General features: G+C 48.1%; 1 protein-coding gene across 4 annotated transcripts in view; it reads right to left on the bottom strand.

Moving 5' to 3' along the window:
- vtna (vitronectin a) overlaps nt 1–10,292 on the bottom strand; it is a 165,643-nt gene that overhangs the window by 153,416 nt on the left and 1,935 nt on the right. Inside the window, exons 1-8 of one of the 4 annotated variants that reach the window (XM_041198103.1) lie at nt 9,426–9,705; nt 7,584–7,740; nt 7,215–7,385; nt 4,249–4,365; nt 3,104–3,478; nt 2,024–2,163; nt 879–1,035; nt 630–782 (exon numbers count right to left, since the gene is read on the bottom strand). In XM_041198103.1, coding sequence (XP_041054037.1) covers nt 630–782; nt 879–1,035; nt 2,024–2,163; nt 3,104–3,478; nt 4,249–4,365; nt 7,215–7,338 — 1,066 coding nt within the window. In that variant the 5' untranslated portion in view covers nt 7,339–7,385; nt 7,584–7,740; nt 9,426–9,705. Of the gene's footprint in view, nt 1–629; nt 783–878; nt 1,036–2,023; nt 2,164–3,103; nt 3,479–4,248; nt 4,366–4,934; nt 4,956–7,214; nt 7,386–7,583; nt 7,741–9,425; nt 9,706–10,292 lie in introns of those variants that run through there. The other 3 variants (XM_041198105.1, XM_041198106.1, XM_041198104.1) reach the window with 3 other exon arrangements.

A 10,292-nucleotide genomic window follows, 5' to 3' on the forward strand; every position in this document is an offset into this window, starting at 1 on the left:
AATCAGGGACTAACCTCAGTATCCTGCCAATGTTATGCATGAATGGTTGATAAAGTGATAATGACTAGATAATCTGTTTTGTTTTGTCATGTTGATTGAGGGACAGATATTTGGAGCTACAGGTCCCAAATCTCTGCCCCACTGTAGGAGGGGCGGGGGGTGGGGGGGGTTTCCTCACCTCATGTCTGGGTCTGTTGTAGATTCATTGATGGAGATTAATCACTCTGATTGGTCAACAACTCCATTATCATTGTATCATTCCACTACCTGATGGTAGAGGTGAAGGAGACAAACATCACTTCCAGCAATCCCTCGGTTCCAAACTCAGCCTCTTCCAGAAATCCCTCACCCCCTCAGTCACCCAGCTCTCCTGCAATGAGCAGGATTTTAAACATGGATTCGACAAACCAATAATCTTTGATTCCTCTCATCTCAAGGGAAGAAAGATGAGAGAGGGCAAAATGAGACAGGCAAATAAAGAGACAAGAAAAGGTGGAGAACGAGGAAGAAAGAGAGGGAGGGTGAGAAAGAGATAGAGAGAAAACAGAGTGAGAGAGAAGAGATAGAAAAGAGAGACAGAGAGGGAGAAATGGAGGGAGAGAGAGAAGAATGAAGAGTCCAAGGGTTACCATGGGGGATATCTCCAAATATTCTGATGAAGAAATTCTCCCAACTGTTGTCCATGATGTCAGTGTATCTCCCAAAGGGCACTGAGATGGGTGAGCTAGCACAATCCCGCTGGCTAGGCTGATTTTGGAAGACGTATTCCCAGTACGAATTCCCTGGGGAGAGAACAATCAGCCAGATATTGAATCAGGTCCTGCCCCACGACAGGGAAAAGTCACAGTAAGAGACGGGGGGGCAATCAGTCTCATTACCTTTGAAGAAATAAACTCGCTCTTTTCCATCAATACTGGAGGCGGGAACTGCCAGTGATGCATCAATATTGTTCGGAATTCTGGGAAACCCATTCCTGATCAGTTTTGGGTAACCATCTTCCGGAATTCCATTGTTAAAGCGCCAGTAAGAATCGTTCTGAGGGAGCAGCAGGCTCAACATTAGAACCACATAGAATGCCCCAAACTAGGAATCATTTGCTAGATTAACACACTGACTCAGCTTCATGTAGATTGAGACAGTCCACAAGCAAGATACACATTTCAATCCTCTCCTTTAAGACCAAGTACCTTCAGCTAAATTTTAAATCAGCCAAATCTCCCTCAACACTATCCCCATCAAACACTCCCAGGGCAGGTACAGAACAGGGTTAGATACAGAGTAAAGCTCCCTCTACACTGTCCCCATCAAACACTCCCAGGACAGGTACAGCACGAGGTTAGATACAGAGTAAAGCTCCCTCTACACTGTCCCCATCAAACACTCCCAGGACAGGTACAGCACAGGGTTAGATACAGGGTACTGTTGAACCACATAGTGCCTTTTAGTAAAAAATTGTCAAGAAAAAAGTGGCTGACAGCTGATAGTTCTACCTGGGGAAGGGGTCTACTGCAAAACCCTGCTGCCTTGTCTTTTCACCCATCACCTCTGTCCTCGCTGACCTATATCGTCCTGGCCTGCAAAGCTTCAAATTTCTCGTCCTTATTTCCAAATCCCACACGTGGCCTCACCCCTCTCTTTCTCTGTAATCTCCTCCAGCCCCACAACCCTCCGAAATCTCGGCATTACTCTCATTCTGGCCTCTCCTGCATCCCTGATTTTAATCATTCCACCATTGACAGCCGTACCTTCAGCTGCCTGGACCCCAAGCTGTGGAATTCCCTCCCTAAATCTCTCCGCCTCCCTCTCCTTCTTTAAGACACTCCTTAAAACCGAACTGTTTGACCGGTTTTTGATCACCTGTCCTAATATCTCCTAAGGTGTCTCAGTGTCAAACGTTGTTTGATAACACTCCTGTGAAGTGCCTGGGGATGTTTTAATGCTCCATTAATTAAACTTGTTGCTGTTTCTTACAGAGTAAAACAAGAATAATTCAGCAGAACAGCAGCTCCCTTGAAATTCAAACCTTGAAGATGTAGGTCTTCCCTTCACAGTTTATCCGTGTGAATGCAGCATCGATGGGTCCAGGCATTCCCCACACTTCACGAATCAACCTGGGATGTTCTGAAGCAACACTGAACTTATCCAGTTCATGAAAATATTCTCCTGGAGACAGACAAATAATAGAACAGCATGTGGTTAGATACAGAGTAAAGCTCCCTCTACACTGTCCCCATCAAACACTCCCAGGGCAGGTACAGCACGGGGTTAGATACAGAGTAAAGCTCCCTCTACACTGTCCCCATCAAACACTCCCAGGACAGCTACAGCATGGGGTTAGATACAGAGTAAAGCTCCCTCTACACTGTCCCCATCAAACACTCCCAGGACAGGTACAGCACGCGGTTAGATACAGAGTAAAGCTCCCTCTACACTGTCCCAATCAAACACTCCCAGGACAGGTACAGCACAGGATTAGATACAGAGTAAAGCTCCCTCTACACTGTCCCCATCAAACATTCCCAGGACAGGTACAGCACAGGGTTAGATACAGAGTAAAGCTCCCTCTACACTGTCCCCATCAAACACTCCTAGGGCAGACACATAGAAGATGAGATTAGATACAGAGTTAACCTGCACCCCAACAAAATAACCGAACTCACAGTAAAGCCCATTCATGTTTCGTTGCCACCACCGTTTGTGTTGTGTCTGCTGGGGCTGTGTCGGGAGCAGTATGTGTGGGCAGCTCTTCAGCATCAACAGATGTGTGTGGGGTGGGTTGGGTGTGTGTGCATGGGCCAGCTCCATGGGATCACCTTGCACCTTAAAATTCGAGCCTGGTCATGCCAGGGGTGATGTCAGGAAGCACACCTTCACAAAAAGGGGAGTGTAAATCTGGAATGCTGTCCCCGCAAGCAGGAGGGAATCAAATTAAACATTCATATCTGAGATAGATAGATATTTGTTAAAGTGTACAAAGGGCTATTAGTCAGGGTGGGTAGGTGGGGTTAAACTACCCATCAACCATGCTCAAACTGAATTGCAAATGGACTTGAGGGGCTGAATGGCCACCCCCTGTTCCTATGATCCTGGCTCTGAATTTTACCCTGGAATGCAAAGATCGATCCATTCTTGAGGTCAGTGAATGCATCGAAGGGTTGTTTACTGATGCACAGATCAACCGGTTCTAGTTCTGGTTCTGGCTCCAGTTCTGGTTCTGGCTCCAGTTCTGGTTCTGGCTCCAGTTCTGGTTCTGGCTCCAGTTCTGGTTCTGGCTCCAGTTCTGGCTCCAGTTCTGGTTCTGGCTCCAGTTCTGGCTCTAGTTCCGGCTCCAGTTCTGGTTCTGTATCCAGTTCTGGTTCTGACTCCAGTTCTGGATCTGATTCCACTGTATCGTTCATTCCCTCATCATAGTCAGGCATCATAGTACCCAACACATCAATATATTCATCTTCAGGCAGGTGGAACATATCCCCACGGGCTGAGAAAACACAAGAGAAACACCATTAATCACAAACTGCTAAAATTGATCATTTTCTAATTATAGGTTAGATACAGGGTTATGCTCCCTCTAGACTGTCTCAAACACCTTCAGGAACTGTCCCCCAGTGAGAGTCAACACTTTAAGGAACTTTCCCCCAGTAAGAGTCAGCACCTTCAGGAACTGTCCCCCATTGAGAGTCAGCACCTTCAGGAACTGTCCCCCAGTGATGTGTCAGCACCTTCAGGAACTGTCCCCCAGCGAGAGTCAGCACCTTCAGGAACTGTCCCCCAGTGAGAGTCAGCACCTTCAGGAACTGTCCCCCAGTGAGAGTCAGCACCTTCAGGAACTGAACCCCAGTGAGAGTCAACACGTTCAGGAACTGAACCCTCATTGAGAGTCAGCACCTTCAGGAACTGTCCCCCATTGAGAGTCAGCACCTTCAGGAACTGTACTTCGCTCAGGCAAATGCACACATAATCTATACTGATATGCTGGTACAGTATCGAGAGAGGTCTGCAATGTCAAAGGGTCAGTACTGAGGGACTGCTGCACTATCAGGGTGTCAGTACTGAGAGAGGCGTGTGTGTGTGCATGTGTGCGTGTGAGAGTGTGTGCCCGTGCACCTATGTGCGTCCGTTTGTGTGTGTGCGTGTGTCTGTGTGTGTGTGCCTGTGCATGTGTGTCTCTGTGCATGTCTGTGTGCACGTGTGTGTGTGTGTGTGTGGGCATGCCTGTGTGTCTGTCTCTATTCGAGTTTGTTTTTTTACCTTTTTTACAAGTAGTCTCATAATCATTGCAGCAGCTCTTGTAGAATCTGCACAGACTGTCGCACTGACACTTCTCTGAAGCTATGAAACCCAGGTCACAGCGACCAACACAGGACCCTGCAAAACAACACATAGACTGCAAATCAAAAAGAATGGTTTGTACAACACCGGAGCCAAGCAAGAATTTTGGAACATTATCATTTTATTTTGTCAGCAAACATTTTGTGTACAGTTAGATACCGCAAACAGCAATGAATTGGATGATTAATTGAGGGAGAACTTTTGGCCCAGAGAACCAGAACACTCTCTGCTTCTTGAATAGTGGCACACGATTTTTGACATTCACTGGAACTGGCAGACAGGGCCTCGATTTAACATCTCATCTGAAACACAGCACCCACCAGCAGTGCAGCACTTCCTCAGTGCCTGGAAGTGCCAGCATGGATTATGTGCTCAGATCTCTGGAGTGGGTCTTGAACCCACAACCTTCTGGCCCAGAGGTGAAAGTTCTACTCTGTGAGTCACAGATGTCACATTTCCTAATTCATCTTTTTCCCTACTCTGCATAGATCATCACTGTCATTGACATTTCACTATCTGGAGAATTTACCATTTTTGAAAAAATCCTTTTTCCCCTTTGTGTCACATCGCTGACTCTCAATAGGCGGTTGCTTTGGATAACTTACCCTCTTAAGATATTTTGGTTTCCCCAGTTTCTCTTCAGAAAGCCGACCTTCATCATGTCTGAAAGCTGGAAGAGAGATCCCATCACGTGGGAAATCCCTCAACACCTTCCAAACCACAACCACTACCATCTAGAAGGACAAGGGCAGCAGATACATGGGAACACCACCACCTGCAAGTTCCCCTCCAAGCCACTCACCATCCTGACTTGGAAATATATCACCATTCCTTCAGTCGCTGGATCAAAATCCTGGAACTCCCTCCCTAACAGCACTGTGATGTACCTACACCACATGGACTGCAGCGGTTCAAGAAGGCAGCTCACCACCACCTTCTCAAGGGCAATTAGGGATGGGCAATAAATGCTGGCCCGGCCAGCGATGCCCACATCTTGTGAAAGAATCCTTATAATTTCACAAACCCTGACTCAGAAAGAGACCATTTCTGCTTCCTGTGCTCATTATTTTTATTTGAAGCACCTGATTAAACAGGGCTTTGTTACCACCAGCAGATTCCAGGCTATGAAATTCCGAAAGTGTTTCCTTTACCTTCATCAGCAGATGCAGCACTGAGGAAGGAGCAGGCGAGAAGAGCAATCAAAGGCTTCATAGCTGAAGAGAAGATTCTGTTAGACTCTGGAATTGGATTTTGGGATATAACCACCTCATGTTTGCTTTGTCAGGCAGTTTGTTTAAACTATTCTATTGATTTTCAGTAATGTTTAATGAAACACAGAATCCCATCGATTTTCCCTTTTGTTTTTAATAAGTGAAAAAGTCTCTTTTGAACTGGATGGGGGATGAACAGAGAATGAAATGTTATATTCCTTTATCATTTCTTTAAATCCAACTATATTAATGAATGTATTTTTCGCTCGTTGTTAGGGTGGACTCTGATTCTGAAACCTTTCAGCCAAAACTTTAGCCCAGACTCTGGAGACCACGGAACCTGTCCAGACAGAGGAGATTTTGGTAAATGTTTTTAAATAAACACGCAGTGTCCCATCAAACCATTAATCCTTGATCTTTCGTGACTCAGCAACATTGCTGTTTCAAGATTTGTGCAAGACATTGTTTAGGCCACAGTTAGAGGTCTCAGTGCAGTTTTGGGCACCGTATTATCGGAGGGACATGAAAAATATTGAGGTGGAGTTTCTACTTTGGGCTCGATTGAACAGTCTGGACACAAAATTGCGCTGGTTTTTCCAAAGTGAATTCAAGTTTCTGCCCTAACTCATTATCATAATTACAAACGTATAATGCTCCATGAACCAGTGCTGTTGGCAAAACGTAATTCTTTAATTCCTTTCAATTAACAAGTAGTCCTTGATATATTTAAGAGTCGTAGCCTGGTAGGGCTTATTGATATAGCCAAAAATGGGTTTTTCACAGTGAATAATCGTTGTGTCCACTCCAACTTATGTTTGTGATGGTGGTGGTGTCTCATAGTTCACGCAGGAAGTCTAAGTTCCGATGGAAACATGAGCTTTTCCATGCATGTTGTAATCTGGAGGTATGGATAGTGATGGTGGAGGCTCCAACATACTTTCCATCACATAGCTAACCGGGAAATTCTCCTGCCCTTACAACCTGCCATTGGAATTTAGAAGTTGATACTCAACCTACTTGGCCGTGTTATGAACGCACCTTGGGAGGGAGCAGCCATTGCCACGACTGGCATCTCCCCAGTCGCCACAGCTTCATCAGATGCCACAGTCACTGGCAGAGGGGTGGAGGAGCTGCTGCCATCATCCAGAGTGCCCTGAGAGGAGCCCGCAGAGATGACAAGCAGCTCGTGCACCAACGTGAGGTCGCTGTGGACCTCCCTGCTCACCATTGATGGGTGGGCACCTGGCTGGGATACAGGGTGCCTCATCCATCTCCCACACTGACACTGACCACCTGAGGTCAGTGCCTGTGTGAGGACTTGCAGGTCCGAGTGTAACCCCAGATTCTGTTCCTGGAGCTGCCTCTCCATGAGAGTCACCACTCTCTCAATGGAGGAGGCAGTGCGCTCGGCCATGAGGGTCAACGCAGTGCTCGTGCTCCGCATGGACCCCTCCATAATGGAGAACATGGCACACATACCCTCATGGATCTCCACCAGATCCTCCCACACACCCCGCTGGACATCCAACATCTGCTGCCTAATAGACGACTCTGGAGGCTCATCATCTGCCTTCGACTGAGCATTGTCCTGGTTCCCAACAGTCCTCTGACTGCTGGCGCCCTGGGCACTCTCTGCCTCCACCTGCACCTCAAGCAAGCGTGAAGTGCCCTTACCAATATGCACTGACATTCTAGCCGAAGATCTACCGCCCACTGAGGTGCTGATATCTGTGCTGTTGCTTGGTTCAGAAAGCAGTTGTGGTGCAGGTGCATGTGGACCCTGGTGGGCCTCTAACATCAAGGGTGCATCTTCGGGGTCCTGTGATTGGGTGCGTGGTGGAAAACCTAAGAGAAAACGACATGTCATTATTTTAAGTCATCACACTGTCACTGTGCATGCCAGGCATCCTGGTGAGAAACTGTAGATCTGCATCATGGTGCTCTCATCTTTCAATGATCAATAGGGACTCCAGTTTTGAGGCTCCCATCAATGAGGAGACTACACAAACATATTTGCACCGCCTCTGTGCACTGCACTCTTACCTCCATCTGACACCCCAGCCTCTCCGCGGCCAGTTGACTGAGGTGCGTGGTGCCTCTCCAGCGTCAAGGCATCCTGCTCGAATCTGGATAGGATGAGGAGGTTTGGGGTCCTCTGCCTGTGTGCGACCAATCAATGTTGTTATGGGTCGGTCTTCTCCTGAAAGGATGGAGGAGCATGGATTAGTCCACTCTCTACTTGCAGCGCCATTACAGCCTGGCCAACCCCACCTGAGGAACACCTTGCAGGGCATATGCAAGATGCGGCCCTCCAGCCACAAAGCACTCAGTCCAAGCAGCCAGGGCTCACCCCCTTGGCCAGCTCCGACGTCATTGACAGTTGGCACTCAAACTCTAACACTCCTGAGCTCCACAGGGGGCGGCCAGACCTTAACACTTCAACACACTGATCCATGCCAACACGGTATTCACCCTTCCTCAGCGCAGCAGGTCATTAAACCTTTTGCGGCCATGGACCGGGATGCGACATACAACATCATGGCTGTTGACCAGCAGAGCCACTTCCTCCCAAGCTCTTTTCATTAGGTGCGGTGGCCTCCTCCTTCCATCCCTGGGGACAAGGCAGCCACCTCCTCCAGGAGGACCACGAGGGACTAATCAGAAAACCGGGGGGCCATGTGCCCATCTGATCTGCCCCCTCTGCCTGGCATCTGCAGCTGCATTTGAATCCATAATTTATAATCTATTGACAACACTGAAGATATATTCATTGCAAGCAGCCTTCCAGGGCCTGGCTGTGCCGGTTTAAACCAGCCGCTGGGTCACCACTGGACCTGGCAGCCAACAGGCCTCCTCCCACACCCGCCACTCGACCACAATTAGGGAGCAGCCATTCACGCTTGGCGGGCCTTAATTGGCCAACCAGTGTGAAACCGCGGTCAGTGTGTGTGGGACCCGTACCCCAGTGAGAGTCAGTGTGTGTGGGACCCGTACTCCAGTGAGAGTCAGTGTGTGTGAGAACCGTACCCCAGTGAGAGTCAGTATATGTGGAATCTGTACCCCAGTGAGAGACAGTGTGTGTGGGACCCATACCCCAGTGAGAGTCAGTATGTGTGGGAACCGTAGCCCAATGAGAGTCAGTGTGTGTGGTACCTGTACCCCAGTGAGAGTCAGTGTGTGTGGGAGCCATACCTCAGTGAGAGTCAGTGTGTGTGGGACCCGTACCCCAGTGAGAGTCAGTGTGGGTGGAACCCGTACCCCAGTGAGAGTCAGTTTGTGTGGGACCTATACCCCAGTGAGAGTCAGTGTGTGTGGGACCCGTATCCCAGTGAGAGTCAGTGTGGATGGAACCCGTACCCCAGTGAGTGTCAGTGTGTGTGGAACCCGTACCCCAGTGAGAGGCAGTGTGTGGAACCCGTACCCCAGTGAGAGTCAGTGTGTGTGGGACCCATACCCCAGTGAGAGTCAGTATGTGTGGGACCTGTACCCCAGCGAGTCAGTGTGTGTGAGACTCGTACCCCAGCGAGTCAGTGTGTGTGGGACCTGTACCCCAACGACTATCAGTGTATGTGGAACCTATATAAAAGTATAATTGGGAAGTCTTGCTCTAACTGTACAAGGCATTGGTGAGACCAGAACTAGAATACTGCGTACAGTTTTGGTTTCCTTGCCAAGGGAAGGTTATATTTGGATTGGAAGCATTTCAGGGATGGTTCAATAGGTAGGGGCCTTAGATTAAGGGGGTTTGTATTTTGAGAATTGGTGGAGGAGGCTTAATGGCCCAAAGGGCCTATTCCTGCTCCTATTTCTATCATTAGTGAACGTACGAAACACAGCATAATAATGCAGTTAAGGTGGGATCTCCTCATCACCAAAACAGATTACCTGATAAAATTTTGCAATTCTGTTTGTGAGATCATGCTGTGCAGAAACTGGCTTTCGAATTTACTGCATTATCACTGTGATTACACTTCAACAATTCCTTCATTGGCAGTAAAGCACTTTGGGATATCCTTAGGCGGGGAGAGACATAACAAAATTTTTTTGATATATTCTTTCCTGAGGTGTGGGCTTTGCTGGCTGGGCCAACATTTATTGCTCATCCCTAATTGCCCTTGAGAAGTTGGTGGTGAGCTTCCTTCTTGAATTGCTGCAGTCCATGTGGTGTAGGTACACCCACAGTGCTGTTAGGAAGGGAGTTCCAGGATTTTGACCCAGCGACAGTGAAGGAACAGCAATATATTTCCAAGTCAGGATGGTGAGTGGCTTGGAGGGGAACTTCTAGCTGGTGGGTTTCCCACCCATCTGCTGCCCTTGTCCTTCTTGACGGTAGTGGTCGTGGGTTTGGAAGGTGCTGCCTAAGGAGCCTTGATGAATTCCTGCAGTGCTTCTTGTAGATGGTACACACTGCTGCTACTGTGTGTCGGTGATAAAGGGAGTGAATGTTTGTGGATGGGGTGCCAATCAAGCAGACTGCTTTGTCCTGGATGGTGTCAAGCTTCTTCAATATTGTAGGAACTGCACTCATCCAAGCAAGTGGGGAGTATTCCATCACAATCCTGACTTGTGCCTTGTAGATGGTGTACAGGCTTTGGGGAGTCAGGAGGTGAGTTACTCGTCACAGGATTCCTAGCCTCTGACATGCTCTTATAGCCACAATATTTATATAGCTAATCCAGTTCAGTTTCTGGTCAATGGTAACCCCAGGATGTTGTTAGTGGGGGATTCGGTGATGGTGATGTCATTGAACAT

Source organism: Carcharodon carcharias, chromosome 10 (genome assembly GCF_017639515.1).
Source record: "Carcharodon carcharias isolate sCarCar2 chromosome 10, sCarCar2.pri, whole genome shotgun sequence".
Classification (NCBI taxonomy): domain Eukaryota; kingdom Metazoa; phylum Chordata; class Chondrichthyes; order Lamniformes; family Lamnidae; genus Carcharodon; species Carcharodon carcharias.